The following is a 25,966-nucleotide window of genomic DNA, read 5'->3' as shown; positions in this document are numbered from 1 at the left end:
ATTTTTACGCTAATTGAGAACGGATGGCGGCCATTTTGTCTGTCAGTTTTGGGCTGATTTTCACGAAAATTGAACTCAACCGTCCTTAGGGTGTAACGGTAATATAATAATAAGTTTTTTTAAATCAGATAAAAATTATGACCTCTATAGGGTCCACAAGCTAAAAAGGCGATTTTTCGTGCAATCAGGGCCATAATTCAGGAAGTTACAGTCCGATATGCGCGATATATCGAAAGGAACCAAGATCTATGGGTTATAAACTTACATTTCAAGCTTCAACAAAATCGAATAAAAATTGTGACCTCTATAGGGTCCACAACCTTGATATACAATATTTTTACACTATTTGAGAACGTAAGGCGGCCATTTTGTCTGTCAGTTTTGGGCCGATTTTCACGAAATTCGAATTCAGCTGTCCTTAGGGTGTAACGGTGATATAATAATACGTTTTTTTAAATCGGATAAAAATTATGACCTCTATAGGGTCCACAAGCTAAAACGTGATTTTGCGTACAATCAGGGGCTATAATTCAGGAAGTTACGTTGCGATATGCGCAAATATCGAAAGGAACCAAGACCTTTGGGTTATAAGCACACATTTCAAGTTTCAACCAAATCGGATAAAAACGTGATTTTTCGTACAATCAGGGACCATAATCCATGAAGTTACAGTCCAATACATGCCAATATCGAAAGGAACCGAGATCTTAGGGTGATAAACCTATATCTTAAGTTTCATTGAAATCGGATAAAAACTGTTACCTGTAGACTGTTCACAAACAATTGTGGACGGACGGACAGGGGCGACGACAATATACGTCCACATGAAAAAGTGGGCAATAAAAAAAATTCTGGTCGGGTAGAATTTTCTGGGCGTGCGGGGACGATCACCAACTAATTTTTTTATGTCACCTTAATTAGAACTAAAGTTATCGATCCCAAAGCATCAACAAATCAAATTGCTTATCTCTGCTTACCCTAAGCAGAAAATGCTCATCTTCAAACTCCATCAAGGCATTGACCTAATAAACACCTACACCAATTAGAAGGAGAGTTATTGTGTCCCAAAGTCTCGACCAATCAAATTGCTTACCCTGAGCAGAAAATGCTCATTATTGAACTTGGTCAAGATATTGATATAATGAATTTATACACCAAGTTTAATCACTCTCACTTAATTAGAACTAAAGTTATTGTGTCCCAAATAGACCGAATAAACACCCACACCAAGTTTGAACATTCTAGCTCAGTTAGAAATAGAGTTTTTGTCTCCCAAAAAGTGTAACGGACGGACGAACGGACGGACGGACAGACGGGACAAACCCATTTTAATAGTCCCCTGCTTACTTCGAAAGGCGGTGATAACAAAGTGACACAAGGGCCATATTAATGGAAATTGCTGAAATTCAACTATTCTTCTTTTTACTAATTTAAATAACGCATGTAAATTTAATACAGATCAAATGATAAGTTGAGTATTTAGAGCGTTCACAAGGACCATAACCAACGCCGGATTAACCATGGTGTGGGCCCTGGGGCCTGGAACACGTGGGGTCCCCTCATTACCGACCGCGGAGCTGTGGCCGCCAAAGCCGGCCACCGCGCAGCGAAAAGGCGCCAAGCCTCGCAAGGGGGATCGGGGGGAGGGGGGGGGTTCTCACCCCAGGAAATTTTCAGAAATTGGAGGCCGGAAACGTGATTTCCTGGCATTTCATGCACTTGTGTCAGAGCCTTTTAGAAGTACCTCCCCCAGAAAAAAATAAAATTCTGTCACAAAATTAGCATATTCTGGCGTTATTTCAGTGGACCAATCCATGCGAGTGCTATGAAGTGATGGCATTTCTAGAGGAGGGGGCTGGAGTCCATTGAGCCCGTTAAATCTGCCACTGTAAGTGAGCAGAGCTACATCAAACCTAATTTTGAAGTCGCTCAGTGATAAATAACGGGGTCACTTGATTCGGAATCGTATTATATCCCCCACGATGATTTGATGAATGGAGGCCGTAGCGTTATGACCAAGCCGGACTCGATTTTTGACGAACGTCTAACACTGTAATCAAGAAATCTGAATATTTCGTGTGATCATGATGTGCATCTCATCAAATTCAGCTTATACCCACAACAAATATCAACAACAACAACAACGTACGTCAATCTGAGGCAAAATTCACGCTACTCGAAATGATGGGGACAGGTAATTTGATCGAGTTATACGATAATTCGAGTTAGCCGACATTCGGTACGATAGAAGATCCTGTGTAACGGGTCCTGTGTAACGGCTGCACACCGACCATGTTTCGAGACAGTCCATGTGTAGAGCGTGGACTAAGTGTTCAGACGGAAAATTATTCCCTTTGTAGCGCTCGACTCGGCTCAACACTGGGAATCAGTGCTGACATATACTCAACACAGGCTGCTTGACACAGGGAGTCTGTGTCGTGACATCTGAGCACAGACTCCCTGTGCTACGGTTACACATGGGTTCTAGCTGTGTACATATAATTTGAAGAAACTATTGAAACAAAATGAGAGCAGAAATTCAACCACGTACAAGGCAGTACCCTCATTAGAATTTGACAATTCACCTGTAACTAGCATTGAATTCCGGCGATCCACTCAGAAAACATCACGGTGCATCGGAGGGGCCCCGTGACTAGGTCACCGGCCGTTGGAGTCCTCGGTCCGACCATGCTCGAGGCGCGCAACTGAGATTTTTGTGGGGGGCCCTCTAATGTGGGGGGCCCTGGGCCCCATGATGCCCCCTGGTTAATCCGGCGTTGACCATAACTCTAGAAGTAATTAACGGAAATTGTTGAAATTAAAAAAGCTTCTTCATATCACTAATATAAACAACATATATAAATTTCAAAATGATCAGATAATAAATGTAGTCTGTAGAGTACTCACAAGAAATTTTGGACGATTGATGTACGTATGGATGCACACATGCAACAGTAATATACAACCAAATTTTCATGTGGGCATATAAAAATGAATGACATGATGATATCTGCTTGTAGTGTATAAATTGATAAGATAAGATTTTATTGTATCTAAACATCCCATTAGAGGCAGCATACAAATACAAAGAAAACATTAAATACACGATGAACATAATGACAACTGCTAATAAAAAAAAAAAAGCGGTTGCCATGCAAGATACGCCCACATTTTGCAAGATAATCCAGGAAGTTGTAGTCTAAAATGCGTGAATATCGAAATGGACTGCGATATTTGGGACATAAACATGTATTTCAAGTTTCATCAAAGTCGTATCAAAATTGTGTCCCCTAGAGTGTCAACAACCTTGATATACCATATATTTACAATATTTGCATATGAGGGGCGGCCATTTTGTCTGGGAGTTTTGGTCCGATTTTCACGTAATTCAAACTCAGCCATCATAAGGGTGTAATATAGGTGATGTATTCAAATGTTATTTTTATATCAGATAAAATTATGACCTCTAGAGAGACCACAAGCTAAAAACGTGATTTTGCGTACAATCAAGGGCCATAATTCAGGAAGTTACGACCCGATATGCGTGAATATCTAAAGGAACCAAGATCTTTGGATTATAAATATGTATTTCAAGTTTCGTCAAAATTGTGTTCTCTAGAGCGTCCACAACCTTGATATACCATATATACTATTCAAAAAAAGTAGGGGATATTTGATTTTGGGGGCATAATACTAAAATATGCAAATGACTACGAAAAAAGTCACTATAGAACCTAACAGAAGAAACATTTCCAGTTACATGTGACGCCCAAACGCACCAATTAAATATATGTATATCTGAAGAGGGAAAAGGCGCGAGCTTCAACTAGGGGTATGGGGGGCCTTTCCCAGAAATTTAAAAAAAATTGACTGCTGGAAATGCAGTCTGGTAGTATTTCAGGCACTGATCGACACGCTAAACAGATCTGACCAGATTCTGCCTGTCGTCTGAGCACTAGTTTATCCGACCTGAGTGGAAAGTGTCAAACGAATGGACTTGCAAACTTCGACGAACACCCCTCATGATAGCAAAAGTAGTGAGCCCTTACAGAGGGTGTGGGGGACCTCTCCCAGAAATTTTTAAAAATAGACAGCACCGATTGTCGAGATAAATAGAGTTGACCAGATACCGCCTGTCACCTGCTCACTAGTTTATCCGACCAGAGAGGAAAGTGTCAAACAAATGGACTTACAAACCTCAACGAAGCCCTCAAAATGCAGTCTGGCAGTATTTCAGGCACTGATCGTCAAGATAATAGAGGTTACCAGATATCGCCTGACGACAAATCATTAGTTCATCCGACCAGAGAGGAAAGTGTCAAACGAACGGAGTGAGTGAATCAAGGTAAATGAATATTTTTGCGATGATATTTTGAGACTGATCTCATAGTGTATTTTTCATCATCACACCTAATTAATAATTATTGTATATATTATATGTATATATATGTGCAGTTTGAGTTTGAGAACTAGACACCCTGAATGAAAATAAGAATTGTATGATTTTCTAAAAGTCTGAACTCCGGTTGGTAATTGCACTATCTCGCTCAATGATCAGTAGAAGTCCCGATTTCGAACACTTCGTTTTGCAGGATGGAATAATTTTCATATTTTTCCTTTTATATCCATTAAAATTCTATTTTTTGTCCCCCCACCTTTCGAAGAAAGCAGGGGACTATTAAAATGGGTCCGTCCGACTGTCCATCCTCCTGTCTGTCTGTCACACTTTTTGGGACACAATAACTCTCTTTTTAATTGAGCTAGAATGTTCAAACTTGGTGTAGGTATCTATTAGGTGAATGCCTTGATGGAGTTCGAAGGTGAGCATTTTCTGCTTAGGGTAAGCAGAGATAAGCAATTTGATTGGTTGATACTTTGTGACACGATAACTTTAGTTCTAATTAAGTGAGAGTGATGAAACTTGGTATATAGTTTCATTACATCAATACCTTGACTAAGTTCGATAATGAGCATTTTCTGCTCAGTGTAAGCAGAGCAATAAGCAATTTGATTGGCCGAGACTTTGGAACACAATAACCCTCCTTCTAATTATGCTAGAATGTTCAAACTAGGTGCAGGTGTTTATTAGGTCAATGCCTTGATCGAGTTCGAAGATGAGCATTTTCTGCTTAGGGTAAGCAGAGATAAGCAATTTGGTTGGTTGATGCTTTGGAACACGATAACTTTAGTTCTAATGAAGAGAGAGCGATGAAACTCTGAATAAAGATTCGTTATATCATTACCATGACTAAGTTCGATGGTGAGAATTTTCTGCTTAGGCTAAGGAGCGATAAGCAATTTGATTGGTCAAGAGTTTGGAACATAACAACTCTGCTTTTAATTGGGGTAGAATGTTTAAATTTGATGTAGATGTTCATTAGGTGAATGTCTTGACTGAGTTCAATGATTAAAATTTTGAGCTAAAGCTAAGCAAAGCTAATCAATTTCATTTGTCGATACTTTGGGACAAGATAATCTGATAGAGAGTGATGAAACTTAGTGTATGGTTTGATTGTTCGATACTTTTGAAAAAAATAAATGTGCGATTAAATAATGTGTCATCTATTTATTTGGGGATTTTGGCGGGGGACATCAGCCTCACTGTTGGCTTGTTTTCATCATTTTGCCTGTGTCCGAAAAATTTGATGATCACCCGAAAAAAATTGTTCTGCTCGACCCCCAGTGGGCTGCAGCTCTCTCTCCGAGTCTCCCCCCTTTGACTCATATGCTTATGCAAGAGCATCTCAGTTTTAGATTTCAGCAAAGACCAACAATATATCGCTTAGATCTTCAGTTTTACTAACAATGTCAATTTTTACATTTTTACTAAATTTGAAAAGAAAATATAATATATATGTGTACTTACATTCTGGTTTAAACACCTGTAGATCAGGTCGTGTTTTTACTGCCACCAAGATGAGAAAGAGACACAAGGGCCATACTAACTCAATAAGTAAACGTAGCTGAAAAAAAAAAGTTGTTAGGCATATACGAAATGCGAGCACTTACAAGACACTAAAAACTGATCAAGGGTAACAGAAATAAATGAAATGAAATGAAATGGGGGTTTACCGTCCTAATGTATATGTTCTGCTCCAGCTGGGAGAATGAAAATGGGCATACATTACACCGTGTGCTATGAGGGAAATTTTGCCTGGACAGCAGCACTATGGCCTACTCTTATATTGAATTCCAAATACCATGGGATCTTTTATATGCACGCCAATGTGTACACAGGACCTCATTTTTTTTTTCCCATCTAAACGACTAGACAGCTGTCCATGTCAGGCCATCCGTCCCGCAACACTGACAAGGGAAAACCATAATCTATTGAACATTATCTAGTCGAGTACTCCCATTAGGTATCAAAAATATTTTAAAATTTTGTCGCATTCGGGAGACATGACGCGTTCAGAGAAAAACATGTTAAATGATATTTTTTTTTTTTCAACTGTAGTTATATTAAGTCATTTATACATTTATTTCTTTCAACAATTCTGACGTCATTTGCAAAGAGTTATTCAATTTCGTAAACATTTTGATATCAAATATGACGAGAGGAATAAACAATTATTTTTGTACATGCTAGTAGTTTCGCTGCGTACTTTAGGTTCCTGTGAACAGACTCGGTGGCCTGTTTACTGCTCTAGGAAAGTCCCGTCTTGATATCTGGTTCAGGCGTTCGCCTCTCCAGAAACTGGTTGATAGGGTCAAATATAGCATGAATGTCAACAAAGCCACCTGCTTCCATCAGTAATTCGAATGCTTCAGTACTGTTTAATAGCTTCCTACTTTGGACTACACTGAAAGGCCCACCATACATTTCAGAATAACAAAGGCTCAATGCATCAGCCCAGTCTTTGACGTGCAGCGTGCACTATTCTGCATCTGGGTGATCTAACCGGTGGTTGGCTACGCTGAGGAGACGCAGTTTCATCACCGGAATGAAGTCAATCACCAGCGTCTCGTCTGAAAGGTGATGGAACTGCATCTCCTTCTCGGTGTAGTCAATTGTTGGTATGATCACCTAAACGCAGTATTTTCTTGATAACAACGTCTGACAGACTTGTTTCCACAAAAAGTTGGGTGGTGGTTACAAACAAACGATAAAGTCTTTCGAAAGTGCATATAATGAGCTAGGAATTCCGGTGATGAGAAAAAGTTCAGGGTGTATTTCACCATATCGACCAGTTTCTGGAGAGACGAACATCTGGGCAAATCTCAATACCGTACTTTCCTAGATCCGATTACCAGTACAGGAACTTAGCCAATGGAGTGAACAGGCCTCGAAAACTGTTTGCAGGGACTTTAAGGCACTCTGGGAGACCGAGGTTTCAAAGGAAACACAAAGAACACAGAGTATACAGCGAAACTACTAGCATGCACAATTGTTTATTGCTCTCGCTATATTTCATATAAAGATGTTTACAAAATTGAATGAGTGACAGTTTGTGAATAACGTCAGAATTGTTGAAAGAAATGATCGTATAGATGACTTAATATACCTACAGTTCAAAAGATAGGTTGCCAGGCAACAAAACATACGCCCACGGCAGCTCAATTGTCTAGGCAGTCAACAAGAATTGTCGCATATTTTTACTTTTTTCGGTAATGAAACATTTATAATACACTAAAATCTGTTAAGAGTAACAACTCATTAAGTAATTATCAGAAAATCATTATTAGAATTTGTTTGGTATTTATAAAGTTCTGCCCCATGCTAACGTTTAGTATACGAAACATATTATTTTGATGGATTTAGCTGTTGAAGTTATCAAAATTCATTGAAAATCAATATACTTGTTCATCTCTGTATCAATCTTAAGTCAATCTAGAGCGTCACAAGATTTTTCAAAGTGATCAAGGGCTATAACTTTGGCAGTAATTATCAGAAATCGTTGAAAATCAATAGGTTTCTTCCTCTCATGACCTTAAACACTGTATATAAATTTAACGTCAATCGGATATTAACTTTAGGCAATAGAGAATTCATAAGTTTTTTTAAAAGTGATTAAGGGCCATAACTCATGCAGTAATTATCGGAAATTGCTGACAATCAATAGGCTTCTGCGTCTCATGACCTTAAACACTGTGTATAAATTTAAAGTCAATCGGATATTAACTTTAGCCTCTAGAGCGTCCACAAGATTTTTTGAAGTGATCAAGGGCCATAACTCTGGCAGTCATTATCGGAAATCGCTGAAAATCAATAGGCTTCTTCATCTCAAGACCTTAAACACTGTGTATAAATTTAAAGTTAATCAGATATTAATTTTGCTTGTGGACGCTGGACCGCCGGCAATATACAACCACATTTCAATGTGGGCATAAAAAAATAATCATAACATGATTTGCTCTGAACATCTCATGTCTCTCGAATTCGACAACGGTGGCTAAGTTGGTATGATGCTGGCTCGCCACCCTGGAGGTCAGGTGTTCGATCCTCGTATTGGCCAAGAAAGTTTATCGGGATTTTCCGACATGGTTTCCCCTTATCAGTGGTGCAGAACGGAGGACCTGACAAGGACAGCTATCTAGTCATTCAGATGTTTCGAAAAACCAAGGTCTTGTGTATACATTGGCATGCATGTAAAAGATCTCTTGGCAGTTGGAATTTGATATAAGAGTAGGCTATATAGTGCCGTTGTCCAGGCAAAATTTCTCTCAAAGCACACTGTATGGAGCATGCCGGTCTTCATTAGCCCAATCGGATCAGAACAACATTAAACCCCATTTCATTTTATTCTTTCCGAATGCGACAAAAATATTGAGCATATTTTCATGTGCTAGACTTGTAAAAAATTTAAGAAAATAGTTAATGGCTCAACCAGGGTTCTTAATCCATTTTGAAACAAACCGGCCAGAATTGGGTCAAATGAGGTCCGGGTAGGAACTGGGTTTTAAAATTTTAAGCTTCCATTCCCTTAACAACCAGCGGCTGCCAGGCAGGATACGTCCACATTTTCGAGAGATGGATAGAGAACAAGCTAAAAAGAAAGTGATTTTTCCTACAATCAAGGAACATAATTCAGGAAATTACAATTTGATATGCGCAAATATCGAAAGGAACCGAGATCTTTGGGTTATAAACTTACATTTCAAGTTTCAACAAAATCGGATAAAAATTGTGACCTCTATAGGGTCCACAACCTTGATATACCATATTTTTACGCTATTTGAGAACGAGGGGCGGCCATTTTGTCTGTCAGTTTTGGGCCGATTTTCACGAAATACGAACTCAGCCGTCCTTAGGGTGTAACGGTGATATAATACATTTTTTAAAATCGGATAAACATTATGACCTCTATAGGGTCCACAAGCTAAAAACGCGATTTTTCGTACAATCAGGGGCCATAATTCGGGAAGTTACGGTCCTATATGCGCGCTTATCGAAAGGAACCGAGATCTTTGGGTTATAATCTTACATTTCAAGTTTCAACAAAATCGGATAAAAATTGTGACCTCTATAGTGTTCACAACCTTGATATACCCTATTTTTACGCTACTTGAGTACGAGGGGCGGCCATTTCGTCTGTCAGTTTTGGGCCGTTTTTCACAAAATTCGAACTCAAGTCGTCCTTAGGGTGTAACGATGATATAATAATACGTTTTTTTAAATCGGATAAAAATTATGACCTCTATAGGGTTCACAAGCTAACAACGCGATTTTTCGTACAATCAGGGGCCATAATTCAGGAAGTTAGGTTCCGATATGCACGAATATCGAAAGGAACCGAGATCTTTGGGTTATAAACTTACATTTCAAGTTTCGTCAAAATAGGATTAAAATTGTGACCTCTATAGGGTCCACAACCTTGATATACCATATTTTTACGCTATTTGAGAATGAAGGGTGGCCATTTTGTCTGTCAGTTTTGGGCTGATTGTCACGAAATTCGAAATTAGCCGTCCTTAGGGTGTAACGGTGATATAATAATATGTTTTTTTAAATCGGATAAAAATTATGACCTCTATAGGGTCCACAAGCTAAAAACGCGATTTTACGTACAATCAGGGGCCATAATTCAGGAAGTTACAGTCCGATATGCACGAATATCGAAAGGAACCGAGATCTTTGTGTTATAAACTTACATTTCAAGTTTGAACAAAATCGGATAAAAATTTTGATGGATATAAGCTGATACGGCACCGTGGTATTTCTTCTAACACAATTTGTAGGTTTTTTTTCTATCATATAACTTGCAAATGTTTTTATTCATTCGTCCATGATAGACACACGGCACAGTGATCACATGACAACCATAATTGAAATGGCTTTAAAGTTAAATTCCATACGACTGTGCCATATAGTTGTCAATGACAATAACGACAATAATTTTTAAAAAAAATAAGCCTCTGTCAGCATGTGTATAAAACAAGCCAACAGTGAGGCTGATGTCCCCCGCCGAAATCCCAAAATAAATAGATGAAACATTTATTAATCGAGCAATCAAACTACACACTAAGTTTCATCACTCTCTATCAGATAGAATCAAGATTATCTTGTCCCAAAGCATCGACCAATGAAATTGATTAGCTCTGCTTAGCTTTAGCTTGAAATGTTAATCATTGAAATCAGTCAAGACATTCACTTAATGAACATCTACATCAAGTTTAAACATTTTACCTCAATTAAAAGCAGAGTTTTTATGTTCCAAAGTCGTGACCAATCAAATTGCTTATAGCTCCTTAGCCCAGGCAGAAAATTCGCACAATCGAACTTAGTTAAGGTAATGATATAATGAATCTATATTCATCATCGAACTCCGTCAAGGGATTTATCTAATGAATGCCTTCAATTAGAAGGAGAGTTATTGTGTTCCAAAGTCTTGACCAATCAAATTGCTTATCGCTCTGCTTACCCTCAGCAGAAAATGTTCACTATCGAACTTAGTCAAGGTATTGATGTAATAAAACTATACACCAAGTGTCCTCACTCTCTCTGAATTAGAGCTAAAGTTATTGTGTCCCAAAGCATCAACCAATCAAATTGCTTATCCCTGCTTACCCTAAGCAGAAAATGCTCATCCTCGAACTCCATAAAGGCATTGACCTAATAAACACCTACACCAAGTTTGAACGTTGTAGCTCAATTAGAAGGAAAGTTATTGTGTCCTCACTCTCACTTAATTAGAACTAAAGTTATTGTGTCCCAAAGCATCAATCAATCAAATTACTTATCTCTGCTCAACCTAAACAGAAAATGCTCATCTCCAAACTCCATCAAGGCACTGACCCAATAAACACCTACACCACGTTTGAACATTCTAGCTCAATTAGAAGGAGAGTTATTGTATTCCAAAATCTTGGCCAATCAAATTGCTTATCGCTCTGCTTACCCTGAGCAGAAAATGCTCATTATCGAACTTAGTCAAGGTATTGATGTAATGAAACTATACACCAAGTTTCATCACTCTCACTTAATTAGAACTAAAGTTATCGTGTCCCAAAGCATCAACCAATCAAATTGCTTATCTCCGCTTACCCTAAGCGGAAAATGCTCATCTTTAAACTCCATCCAGGTATTGACCTAATAAACACCTACACCAAGTTTGAACATTCTACCTCAATTAGAAAGAGAGTTATTGTGTCCCAAAAAGTGTAATGGACAGACAGACAGACGGACGAACCCATTTTAATAGTCCCTTGCTTTCTTCCATAGGCGTGGGACAATAAAAAATCATAACGGTAAACGCTATTTTAAACTAAAACTAGTATGCTGGTTTACTGACCTAATTCCAACTGATATCATGTGTCATTGAGAATACAGCATTGGAGAATCATAATATATTATTAATGACTGTTTCTCTGTGTATTCAGTGTTCTATCCGAGGATTATATTCAACTAAGATTTAAATTTAACTAACAACTGGTCAGAGAAACCATTAAATTATGATCCAATTATTATTTTAATATCTACCGGTACACCTCGAATTCATACAAAGCTTCGAAGGCGCGTGATAGATGCACAATCCATGGTGAGATGGTCTTCCTTCGATTGCCGCGTGGCTGTTAATTTTATGAATGGTCAGCAAGCTTGTTTTGGTTTTTTTACCGGCCGATTATCAAAATTACGGTTAGTATACAAAACTTTTCATATCATGGATTTAGCTGTTCAAGTCTTAAAAATTAACTTGTTCGTATCAAGATCTTAAGCTCTGTGTTTCAATCTGAAGTCAAAAATTTACTTGTTCGTATCAAGATCTTAATCAAGATTTTTCAAAGTGATCAAGGGCCATAACTTTGGCAGTAATTATCTGAAATCTTTGAAAATCAATAGGATTCTTCATCTCATGACCTTAAACACGATATATAAATTTAAAGTCAATCAGATATTAACTTTAGCCTCTAGATCATCCACAAGATTTTTTGAAGTGATCAAGGGCCATACCTCTGGCAGTAATTATCTAAAATCACTGAAAATGAATAGACTGCTTCGTCTCATGACCTTAAACACTGTGTATCAATTTAAAGTCAATCGGATATTAACTTTAGCCTCTAGAGCGTCCACAAGATTTTCCAAAGTGATGAAGGGCCATAACTCTGGCTGTAATTATCGTAAATTGCTGAAAACCAATAGGCTTCTTCGTCTCATGACCTTAAGCACTGTGTATAAATTTAAAGTCAATCGGATATTAACTTTGGCCTCTACAGCGTCCACAAGATTTTTTGAAGTGATCAAGCGCCATAACTCTGGCAGTAATTATCAGAAATCGCTGAAAATGAATCGACTTCTTCGTCTCATGACCTTAAACACTGTGTATAAAACACTGTCAATCGGATATTAACTTTAGCCTCTAGAGCGTCCACAAGATTTTTCAAAGTGATCAAGGGCCATAACTCTGACAGTAATTATCTGAAATTGTTGAAAATCAATAGGCTTCTTCGTCCAATGACCTTAAACACTGTGTATAAATTTAAAGTCAATCGGATATTAACTTTGGCCTCTAGAGCGTCCACAAGATTTTGTGAAGTGATCAAGGGCCATAACTCTTGCAGTAATTATCGAAAATCGCTGAAAATGAATAGACTTTTTCGTCTCATGACCTTAAACACTGTGTATAAATTTAAAGTCAATCAGATATTAACTTTAGCCTCTAGAGCTAAATGATCACTTTTGTCATTTAAACGTTCACAATCAACATAACTCTAGAAATTATTGACTAAATTGCTGAAATTCAATAGACCTGTTTCACAAATTTAAATGATGCATATAAATGATGATAACTTTCATAAATCGAGCATTAACAAGGTTTAAAAAAGTGAAACAAGGGCAAAAACTCTAGAAGTAAATATTATAAATTGCTGAAATTCAATAGGCTTTTTCGTTTCACTAATTTAAATCATGCATATAAATTTCACAAAGATCGGGTGATAACTTTTGGCATTAGAGTGTTCACAAGGATAAGTAAAGTGAAACAAGTGCCATAACTCTAGACATAATAAACGGAAATTGCTGAAATTCCATAGGCTTCTTCGTTTCAGTAATCTAAATAATGCATATAAATTTCACAAAGATTGGGTGATAACTTTTGGCGTTGGAGCGTTCACAAGGTTCAATTAAAGTAAAACAAGGGTCATAACTCTAGACGAATAAACGGAATTTGCTGAAATTCCATAGGCTTCTTCGTTTCAGTAATCTAAATAATGCATATAAATTTCACAAAGATTGGGTGATAACTTTTGGCGTTGGAGTGTTCACAAGGTTCAATAAAGTGAAACAAGGGCCATAACTCTAGACGTAATAAACGGAAATTGCTGAAATTCAATACGCTTCTTCGTCTCACTAATTTAAATAATGCATATAATTTTCAGAAAGATCAATTGATAACTTTTGAAGTTAGAGTGTTCACAAGGTGCATATAAATTTCACAAAGATTGGGTGATAACTTTTGGCGTTGGAGCGTTCCAAGGTTGAATAAAGTGAAAGACGGGCCATAACTCTAAACGTAATAAACGGAAATTGCTGAAATTCAATAGACTTCCTCGTTTCACTAATTTAAATCATGCATATAAATTTCACAAAGATTGGGTGATAACTTTTGGCGTTAACAGCGTTCACAAGGTGCAGTAAAGTGAAACAAGGGCCATAACTCTAGATGTAGTAAACAGAAATTGCTAATATTCAATAGGCTTCTTCATTTCACTAATTTAAATAATGCATATAATAATGTGAAACAAGGGCCATAATTCTAGACGTAATAAACAGAAATTGTTGAAATTCAAAAGGTTTCTTTGTCTCACTAATTTAAATAATGCATATAATTTTCAGAAAGATCAAATGATAACTTTTGATGTTAGAGCGTTCACAAGGATCAATTATTTACTAATTTAAATAATGCATATAAATTTCATACATATTGGATGATAACTTTCATCAATCGAGCATTAACAAGGTTTAACAAAATGAAACAAGGGCAATAACTCTAGAAGTAATTATTGTAAATTGCTGAAATTCAATAGGCTTTTTCGTTTCACTAACTTAAATATTGCATATAAATTTCACAAAGATCGGATGTAAACTTTTGGCATTAGAGCGTTCACAAGGTTCAACAAAGTGAAACAAGGGCCATAACTCTAGACATAATAAACGGAAATTATCCAAATTAAATAGGCTTCTTCATCTCACTAATGTAAACAACATATATCAATTTTAAAACAATTGGATGATAACTTTTGCCGTTAGAGCGTTCACAAGAAATTGTGGACGATGGGCGGACGGACGGACCGACAGATGGACAGGGGCGACGGCAATATACGTCCACATTTCAATGTGGGCGTATAACAAAAACAATAGTGTTTCACACAAGCTACGCACTGTGAAACCCTAATAAGTAATGATTCAAAGGTATGGTATTATGGGTCCTTAAGAAAAAGCATAATTATTAATAATTTTTTTTTTTACCGGTTGTCTTATTCTTAAAGTAAAATTCTTCCACAGCAGTAAGCCTAACTGTTTCCAGAAAGCCATAATTTGTTAGCTTGTGATCTTCCTGTAGTTCTAAAAGGAAAATAGAATAAATTAAATTCAATAGAACAATGTTCACAAACAATCTTTCCCAACAGGGAATAAATATGTACTGTACAGGTAAAAAAAAAAAATTGTCCATTTTTTTTTTTTTAGTAAGCTGGAAGTTAAAACTTACAAGTGGCAAGTTTTAATTTCTTACATGTATCTACAGTTGGATAATAGCACTGATCAGAAGCTAAAAAATTCTTAACATTTTACGTAAGATTGAACAAGCGGTTGCCATGCAAGATACGACCACATTTTGCAAGAGATGGACAGAGAACAAGCTCAAAAAAAGAAGTGATTTTTCGTACAATCAAGGGCCATAATTCAGGAAGTTACGATCCGATATGCATGAATATTGAAAGTAACCAAGATCTTTGGGTTATAAACATGTATTTCAGGTTGCATCAAAATCGGATCAAAATTGTGTCCTTGATATACCATATATTTACAATATTTGCGTACGAGGTGCAGCCATTTTGTCCGGCAGTTTTGGTCCGATTTGTACGAAATTCGGACTCAAACCATCATAAAGGTGTAACCGTGATATATTCAAACGTTTTTTTAAATCGGATAAAAATTGTGACATCTAGAGGGATCACACCCTAGAAATGCGTCTTTTCGTACAATCAAGGGCCATAATTCAGGAAGTTACAATCCAATATGCACGTATATCGAAAGGAACCAAGATCTTTGGGTTATAAATATGTATTTCAAGTTTCATCAAAATTGGATCAAAATTGTGGCCTCTAGATATACCATATATTACACTATTTGTGTGCAAGAGGCGGCCATTTTGTCCAGCAGTTTTTGTCCGATTTCCACGAAATTCGAACTCAGTCAACATAATGGTGTAATGGTGATATATTCAAACATTTTTTTAAATCAGATAAAAATTATGACCTCTATAGGGTCCGCAAGCTAAAAACGTGATTTTTGGTACAATCGGGGGCCATAATTCAGGAAGTTACGGTCCTATATGTGCGAATATTGACAGGATCCAAGATCTTTGGGTTATAAACTTATATTTCAAGTTTCAACAAAATTGGATAAAAATTGTGCCCTGTATAGGGTCTACAAGCTAAAAACGTGATTTTTCGTACAAACAGGGGCCATAATCCACGAAGTTTCGATCCGATTCGATCTTTTGGAGATAAACCTATATTTCAAGTTGCGTCAAAATCGGATAAGAATTGTGACCTGTAGAGTGTCCACAAACAAATTGTGGACAGACGTCAGGAAGGACAGGGCCGAAGACAATATACGTCCACATGAAAATGTGGGAGTATAAAAATAATTTACAACAATGATTTAATTCATCTTCTTTGATTGGCATTTAGTAATTGAACATATGTTACTGGTGACAGCAAAATGAGTCTTAATGACCAAAAACTGTTGGGGGGTTGGGTGTCTGAATGGTTAGCACGTGTGCGCGCTGTATCATAAGGCCTGTCATTAAGTCAACTGGCGTGGTTTCGAATCCCCGGGAGTAGGGTTGCCTGTCCAACCTCGTGGGTTTTCTCCGGGTCCTCAGGTTTCCTCCCACTGCTAAAGACCCCTACACGCAAGCAAATTATGAAATAAAATTAAACCATATGTTAGTCCCGAAATGCCCTAGTTTGTGTCGAGAGGACGTTAAACCCCATTTCTCTCTCTCTCTCTCCAAAAATTGTTAAGAACATTAGATTTCAACATAACACACGTAATTTCAATAAAATCTTGCTTTCGGGAATGTTCCTATTTAAAGGCTCAATACCACTCTTGTTGTAACTGAATAATATGTCCCAATCTTTATTCTGGTCAACAAATTGTACTATTTTACAATATTCCAATTAATTGACGATACAAATTTCAGCATAACACACCTAATTTGAAAAATTCAACTAAATGATTTGAAAAGCCTGACGTAAAGCTTTTCAAATGTGACATGGATTTAAAAATATTTTTGAACCCTCTGGACAAGTAAAATAGGATTTAATGGATAATTTACACAACAGGTAAGACACTAACACATCTAGTACTTAGAATAAGGCTATTTTTTATTTTCTGGAGCTGTCAAGCCAGCAAGAGTGTTATTGTCCCTTTAACGTTGTCACAAAAATATGCCATCTTAAAGACAATGTCATAAGCTGTCTAATGATACCAAATTATTGCTCTACCTTACTCCATCGTCGAGATATTCAAGTTGTTTAAAGATTATGTTAAAAATTTCTATTATTCATGACAAAAGTCACGGTTAAAAACGCCAAACTGCCACTAAACTTGACACGATTGTTAAGAACATTAGATTTCAACATAACACACGTAATTTCAATAAAATCATGCTTTCGGGAATGTTCCTATTTAACGTTGTCACAAAAATACACCATCTTAAAGATAATGTCATAAGCTGTCTAGTGATACCAAAATCATTGCTCTACCTTACTCCATCGTCGAGATATTCAAGTTCAAAGTCCGGGTCACATATTTACACAAGGTACAATTTTATGGATACATAAAAACTTCGCTTAGTATTAAACTCGGTAATTGTGTATCGATAAAATTGTACCTTGTGTTAATGATTTAATTGATGTTAACAGTTAACGAGGATGGACAGATATTTGCTTCATATCTGACAATGAATACATTTTATTTCATTAAATTTTTATCACAAATCAAATCTTTAATTTTTGCACGATTTTCTATAAAATTAGTTGTTAACATTCAAGGGTATATTAGGTTAAGCCTAAGCTTAGTGACATTTCCCTATTGGCGTAACATGTTACAAGATGTACTTAATAACTTTCTTGTGACAAACGTTTTTCCTGCACTTATTTTAGATTCGTCTTCCATTCTAAAATATTGGTTGATAATATTTTAATAATGTGTTCTTTTAAATGAATCAGACTAGGAATAGCACAGTCAAATTATTCTTTTCAGTTGAGTACCAGCTATCACTATTAGTATTACAAATGTAATACTAATACAGCCATTTTATGGATTTCATATTTATGCCCGAAGATGTAATATTTGGAATGGATTCCTTTGTGCAAGCATTATAATCCATAGTATGTTAATGTTGTAATACACTTACTGGATTACTGTATACATATCAAATAGGTCTGTTGATTTGTGACATAATACCTGAGGTAGTGACTTAGCAATTTCTTTATGGACAAGTAATATAATAGCTGTATAACTTAAGTAACATTTTGATTTAAGCATATTACCCGTAGTAATAGACTACAAGTACTTACTGTAAGATATAATGACAATGCACAATTTATGATGTTAAAGAAACAGGACACACGTTTGTCACACCTTTATAATTCTGAATGAAAATGACAGGCCTATCTTTTAGTAAGTCCCTATACATATATGCACATAATATTGGTGCAAATTTCTGATTAATTTTTGAACCAGGAACTGGTCCTCAAACACTATTCATCTTATTTTTCTTCTTGGGGGCGATGCTCTTCGAAGAAAGGGTAAGGCTCCACTAATAAAGTATGATCGATATGAAACTGCCAGCATGTTTCTTGGAAAGACTTTGATGTTTGATTTGACATGACAATTCCAAAATAGTGGCAATGAAGTCGTGCTTGTATCCTGGTCTATATAGTATCATCTTCAATAGATAGAGAGATAGAGAGAGAGATAGAAATGGGGTTTAACATCCATTAGACACAAACTAGGACATTTTGGGACTAACAAACGGTTCATTTTTATTTCAATAATTAGCTTGCGCGTAGGGGTCTTTAGCAGTGGGAGGAAACCGGAGGACCCAGAAAAAACCCACGAGGTTGGACAGGCGCCCCTACTCCTTGTCACGTACAACCAGGGAATCGAAACCCCACCAGTTGACTCAATGACAGACTGTATGATACAGCGCGCATGCTAAGCATTCAGCCATCCAACACCCCCCCCCCCCCCATCTTCAATAGAAGGTTGATCTCGCTTTAACTCCATACATCTTATCAAGCCCCCATGTAATACCCTGCATATTTCCTCACTAATTTTGATTGGTTACTGACCCAACTGGGGGCCTTTCAGATTACTCGATAGAAAAAGTTTCCGTGGAGGTCACCATGTTTGATTTGACTGTGTTTGTGTCACAGCCTCTGATTGGACAATGCTATTGTTCACATTTATGTGGTAAAGGGAAATAATGTACCCATAGGTTTGGGAATTTATGACTAATCTAGCAATGGCTAGATGTTGTAAAACTTGCAGTCTTGCTTCAGGAACATAATATAGTACTAATAATAGTATCTTATTTATATTCTGGCATGTGTACTGATAATTGACATTATCAACTGTCTGAGAATATGATATGATATTGAGAACATGATCATAATATATGGTACCTATATCTTTAAACCTACCACAAGTTGATATTTATTTTTTTTTACCAAGATACAGTACATAGCTTATTTCTTGTGCTTTTAGATGTTAATGAAGTGACCAATCAGATACATGCTATAAAAATAAAATCTATTTTCATTAGATTGTCTTTCCACAAATTCAAGGGAAGATCCAACACGATCTCCTAAAAAAATATTCAAATACCCCAAGAAAAAAAAAAAAAAAATATCTACTAGGAACTGACCATGTTGTTGAATGTGAAAATCTAATTCACCAAATCGATGCAGATTGTTTAAAGAACAAGCATGCCAATTTTTATGTTGATCAGACTTGAATAGAGCTTTTTCGAAGAGTGTCACCCCAAAAACAAATATTCTTACTTATTTCTCCATACATGGGTTTTATCAATAAAAAATCTAAGTTAAATGTCCCTAGGTAATACACATGTAGATCCCTTGCATGGTCACCATATAATGAAGATCAGTATTTATAGCTCAATGACATTGAGTAGTTTTATAATATACCATTCATTTACAAGTTTTATATAATACATATCCATTGTAGCAGTACTGTTACACGTGATCTGTAGCAATATTTAGTCAGCCATGAAGCCAGGTATCAAAAACTAGGACAAGTAAACACTGAACCAAATGGCCTAACAAATAACAGAATTATAAATATCTAATTTATTGTCACAGAATCTCAAAATGTCTAATTATTTCCTTTTCCATCAACTTGTTATTATTGACTATCCTTAAATTAATTAGGCTAATACCATATCCATTTTCTAAAGGTCCATCATGAGTTTAGCCAGGCATTACTCCAGGAGTCCAGCCAAATGGCAGGGTATGCTTACTTTTTCAAAATACCAGATTTCTTGTCATTGGACTCTGGGTAATGTTGTTCTGTTTTCGGTCCATGTGGCTTGTACCTCTAAATATGTTGGATTAAATGTTTAAATAATTTTAAAGGGCTTTGTGTAACATCAAAAGGTTCCTCTTAAGAGCATTCTCATACGTTTTGGCGATCCTATGCTTTTAGGAATTCAACACAATTTAAGGAAACTACCATAATTTTTAAATTAGGTTAACTATAGATTAAAGCCTCATGCTGCCTCAATGCTGAATTTGCCGTCCTTGGGATATTTTACTATTGATTTCAGCCTTAAGCGGCGTTTACATGAGACAACCAATCCATACAACCGTCGGATGCAACATATTGGATGACTGTTTACACCATACAATGGTTCTATTCATTGTGTGGCAACATTTGTTCCTTTTTAGTAATTGAATAGAATGGCCATAAGGCGACAGTTCTCATCCCTGTCTTCGTGTAGTTTTGGTGCCACGGCTTCCAAAAAGCCCATGCTTCCTTTACAGAGTTATTAGATATTCTAATTCAGTCACGGATGGGTTTAGATCTATTTTAGAGGACCTCAAAGTATTCGAAGCGACAGTAAAAACATCTTTAATCAGGAATTTGGTTTGCAAAGTCAGATATGACGTCATATGACGTTAACTATAATAACGCAATTTGATTGGCTAGTGCATCAGGCTGTCGGATGAGAATATGGTCCTATCCATAAAAAAAGCTGTCCATCCAACCATTTGTCTGATGAGATGGTCGGATGCGAGCGTTGCATCTGACGGTTGTATGGATTGGTTGTATCATGTAAACGCCACTTTAAAGTAATTACCCAGAAAATTTGGTTATATTCCTATTTAGACATTGTAGGCTAACAACAATTAAAATTCCAGCAATTTCTTTAAAAAAATTCTCCAAATGTTTTAATTCAGCATTTGTTTTCACTTCATCAGTTTTGTTTCCATGGAATGGGTGATTAACCATTGCAGAACCACTGTCCAATTAGAATAAACCATCATTATTGAAACTACTTTTTTTTGGCACGAAAAAATCCTTAAATCAGTATCAGTAATGAATTCAGGAAAGCTGTGGCAAATAAATATGGTTTAAATAAGCCTCCCATATTCCTTTTAAAATATGAGTTTCAACTCTGCTTTGCCACATGGAAAATGTAAGATTCTTATAGTACATCAAGGTGTCCATAACATGGGGGTTAACGTCCTACTTTTCTTCACCAACATATTTAATGAAGCATGCTATATGGGAAATTGTGCCCGGATAGCGGCGCTATGACCAATTCCACGTGCACGCCTCGGTTTTTCATCCCATCCAAAGGACTAGACGCTTGTCAGGCCCTCCACCTCGCACCACTAACAACTAGAGATATAGCCCAGGCTGCTTTTTACGAAAAATGTGAAATATATGTATGAATTTTGTGGGCCCTCCAAAGGGGCTACAATCGTTGTCCCACTCTCAGGAAACCTACTTAAAAAGTTGAGACCTCGATTAAAGGGGCATTATGGGAAATTAGATAAAGAGCTGGCAGTTATCAGTATAATAGTTAAAAACTAGATAATGTAATGGGGATTTGCTGAAAATTTCAGTCAAATTGATCTACTCTGAACCAAGAATTTAGCGACTGAATTTTAGGCCTAGCCTTGATCATCATTACTAAAGTCGGTATGATAAAAAAAACACATTCTTGATTATCCATTTCTGGATTTAAACATTATGGAAAAGCAAAATCTGCTTATTACAAGTCTTTCTTTAGGCCTGAAATGTTATCTAAACTATCAATTAGACATTAATTAACTTATCCAGACCATATAAACTCTCGATGTCAAGGCTAGCCTTCGATGTTGGCTGGATTAGATACCTATATGCCGCTAACGGCCATTGATAATTAAATCAAAAAAAGTGGATAATCGAGACTATGCTGTTTATATTAATGATTTTAGTAATGATGACCGAGACTATGCAAAAATTTCACCCGCTTCTTTCTCGGCTCATAGTGGATCAATTTGACTGAAATTTTCAGCAAATTAACTTAACACTATCTAGTTTTTAACTATTATAGCGAGAACTGCCATCTCTTTATCTTATCTCCCATAATGTATCTTTAATTAGAGTTGAGCAGCAGATCGGATTCAAATCCATTAAATATCGTAGACTAGCGATGACATCCAGAGTTGATTATTGTCTGGATAAGTTGATTATCTGGATAAGTTGATTAATTAATGTCTAATTAATAACGTAGATATCTGTAACATTTCAGGCCTAAAGAAAGACCTGCAATAGGCAGATATAGCTTTTGCATAATATGTATGTTATTAAGTTCTTGACTTGTAAATATAAGTGTTTTAAGTGAATTCCGATGTTTTTAACTAATTTTTTTTATTTGTATTTATTTCTTGCAACTGTTATTAATATTAATGCAAAATAAAAGTAAATACCATTGTCTTTGGGACGAATTCCGCCTTTTTTTCAACGTGAATTCCAATGTTTATAAGTGAATTCCAGTCAATTTAACATGGAAATTGCTGCATTTGGATCATGATGTATTTCCCGTAAACTCGAGTTGACAATCTTGAAATATCGTTTAAAATACATGTACTCTCAAGACTAGATTTAATTAAACAGTTGAGACCAAGATCGAGTTTCTTGACTTGTAAATATGTATTGTGTAATGGTTGGAGCAAGACATTAAGTAGGGGGCCTAATATATTGTAACAACAAGAGGGCCCTATGTCCGAGTGTTTTTACAATATATTAGCAATATCTTAAGCTCGAGACCATTAAACGACTTAAAATAAAGACACTCCACACGTGCTTTTACAGTGAAAAACGTCACGCAAGTCCAATATTTCACTAGTATAAATAATGTAGGCCTACTGATTGGCAAGTTGCCTGTAGGATTATTTGAAATAATGGTACCCCAACATCAAAGTATTCAAAGGGTGCGTTTTAATTAAATATAAGGGTTAAGTAAATTCTGATGTGGTGATTTTTTTCAAAATTGTATTAAATCTTGTAACAGACAGGTACATTCTATTATTAATATTAGTGATATAACATAAGTAAATAAAATTGTCGAGGTCTAAGTGAATTCCGGTGATAACAGTAGCTTAGTCTACCCATGTCTTGTCCTGTATTTGTTTTTGTGTAAATTTTGTGTGGTAGAGTCCCCCTGCACTTTATTGTGTTGTGCAGCCTTTACCTTTATTTTTATTTATTTTATTTGTATTTCCGATACCTAGCCTATATAGTATATAATATACGGTATTCTTCTTTTCAATTCCCTAGAATAACGAAATGTACAGTAATTTGAGTAATAGTGAAAATTAAGAATTTAAAATACATACCATTTGTAAGTAAAACTATTAAAACAGAGTACAGACATTACTCAGCAGATTCTCAATATCAAATTAAAATTGTGTAACAACAACCTGAGCGCAAATACGACGAGGATTTTAGCCACCAGAGCAGAATGATTGACAGCTGTCAGCCTTCACCTTGGAAATATAAAGGGAAATAATGAAAATGGTAGTGTAAATCCGGGTAAAATTCGTGTTAACCATCTTCGTAATCCATTTCTGTTTTTTTTTTTTTTTTTGTTTTTTTTTTAGACCATTTTTTAAAATGTCTAAACCATGGTATATAAATAAAGTGTGAGCCATGGTCTGCATGGAAAACCATGGTATCCAAATTCCAAACCATGATGTACAATTTACAAATAGTAAACCCTGGTTTGTAAATGAAAACCTTCATTTTTCTTTCAAACCGTTGTTTCTACATTCTGAACCATGGTTTATATTTGAAAACCACCAGTTCCAGTACCGTGGTTTCGAATTTTCAAACTCCAACCATGGTTTTTATGGGAAAACCACCATTTTCAAATGAAAACCTTGGTTTTGGATTGCCTTACCAGTTTCAACCAATGTTTTTCTCCAACCACAACCATGGTGTATCTCCTAACACCGTGATTTTTCAATAAAAACTGTTGTTTTTCTATAAAAACTGTTGTTTTTCTTCTACAAAACATGGTTTTTACTGTGATACCATGGTATTTTCTTGTAAGGGATATGCCCGTTTTTATAAACCCAACCGTGCTGAGTGAAAAGTAGAACGTTAAACCTTAACTCCATCTCATCTCCAGGTCTAACACTACTAACAGTGTAACACATAAAATTCGCCTACACAATAGTTGTTTTCTTCAGAGGAGCCATGGTGACTAGCATTGACGGAGTTAATTTTTAGCTCAAATAAATATATATATTTGTTAAATTATCAGTTTTATTTCAGCGCAATTAGAGTTAACGCTTTAGCTCAATCTCGATCCCAGGGATAAGTTTATCCTTCGTTTATCTTTGGTAAAACTCGCCGGTCATTTTGAAATCGGCAGCATTTCATTCTAACAAATACTGCCAATCGGTGCCACTGGGGGCGGAGCTAAGGAACCGATTTCACGCCGATTAATGGCCTGCGAGTTTAGCTAGAGATAAACGAAGGGTAAAGTTATCTCTGGTATCGAGATTGGCTTTAGCTCAGAAGGACTAATCTGTTTCACAGAGGTATTGCGAAAAGTCTTCTGTAGTAGTAGTTTGTTGTATTTTACGTCCGCTTCCACCGAGGTGATATCGCAGACAATCACGTGTTATATGTTTGATTAAGGATTTTTTTTTTTTTTAGTCGATAGCAATAAAACTGTCAATGTTCGGATCGAAGCTGATCTCAAGAGGTGTTGAGGTTGAGGGATGGTAGCTGCATTCTTGGATGTTAAAGCTGCTCTCATTTATTTTTATTGCAGGTGGCCTTGTTTCTTTTGCTGCTGTTCTACCTCCCTCTTCTCTCCTTCGTTTCGGTGCCTTATTTGGTTCTATTGGCGGAGACTGGGTTACTGTTTCGATCACTGTTTTACTGTCCTCGACTGGCTTTGTTGCTTCTGGAACTGGGTGTTGTGCTGGCCGTTTGTTCTTTTCCCTTTCTGGGCCTCGAAGTGGGCACTCCTTGCGTGAGTGGCCCAACTTCTCGCATCGGAAGCATGGAGAAGCTTGGCCTGGTGTTACGACTCGGACTCTGGCATCTCCGTGAGGGGTCTTCAGAACTATTATCTGTGGAATATTTTTCATTTCCTCCGTCTTGATTTCTATTTCCACCTCTCTTACTCTCTTGTAAACTCTAGTGCCCGTCAGTCTTTGGTCTTTGAAGGATCTGACGTACCCAATATCGGTCATAATATTATGGAAATAGTCGTCTGAGTAAGAGACTGGAAAGTCATATACTACTTTCGAGAATCGTCTGAAGAATCTGTATTCTATCCCCATGTAGGTGTGGCTTTCTTTTTCTAGTAGTGTGGCTTTGACCTCTTTCGTCTTCACGTGGACATGCCATTCTTCTTTAACCTGATATATTGTTAATATATATCGTCCCACTTGCCGAGCAGGTCGATCAGGCACTTCAAGATAGACCTGTCGGTCAATCTCTCTGTGCTACTGACCGCCACGTGGTAGGACACCCTGCTGGTCTCATCTTCGGGGACTTCGTAGGTTTTGATTATGGGGTTCATCGTGAATGGAGTACTGGTGAATAGAATACTGCTGAACTGGAGAATAGAATACTGGAAAACTGGTAAATAGGATACTGGAAAACTAGAGTCTGGAACACTGGATAACTGGAGCACTATAAGACTGGATAACTGGGATACTGGATCACTGGAGCTCAAAGTGTTAACAGGGCGAACGCTAA

General features: G+C 36.7%; 1 protein-coding gene across 3 annotated transcripts in view; it reads right to left on the bottom strand.

The window, feature by feature from the left end:
• The window catches only part of LOC126819203 (phospholipid-transporting ATPase ABCA1), a 127,012-nt gene extending 103,354 nt beyond the window's left edge, over positions 1-23,658 (bottom strand). For all 3 annotated transcript variants that reach the window (XM_050547107.2, XM_050547110.2, XM_050547108.2), the window contains exons 1-3: positions 23,584-23,658; positions 14,906-15,001; positions 5,867-5,963 (exon numbers count right to left, since the gene is read on the bottom strand). In XM_050547107.2, the coding sequence (XP_050403064.1) occupies positions 5,867-5,963; positions 14,906-14,971 (163 nt within the window). In that variant the 5' untranslated portion in view covers positions 14,972-15,001; positions 23,584-23,658. The remainder of the gene's footprint in view (positions 1-5,866; positions 5,964-14,905; positions 15,002-23,583) is intronic.
• Positions 23,659-25,966: the final 2,308 nt, after the last annotated feature.

Source organism: Patella vulgata, chromosome 4, assembly GCF_932274485.2.
Source record: "Patella vulgata chromosome 4, xgPatVulg1.2, whole genome shotgun sequence".
Classification (NCBI taxonomy): domain Eukaryota; kingdom Metazoa; phylum Mollusca; class Gastropoda; family Patellidae; genus Patella; species Patella vulgata.
Note: the sequence above shows the minus strand (reverse complement) of the source record. Positions and strands in the feature narration are given on the sequence as shown.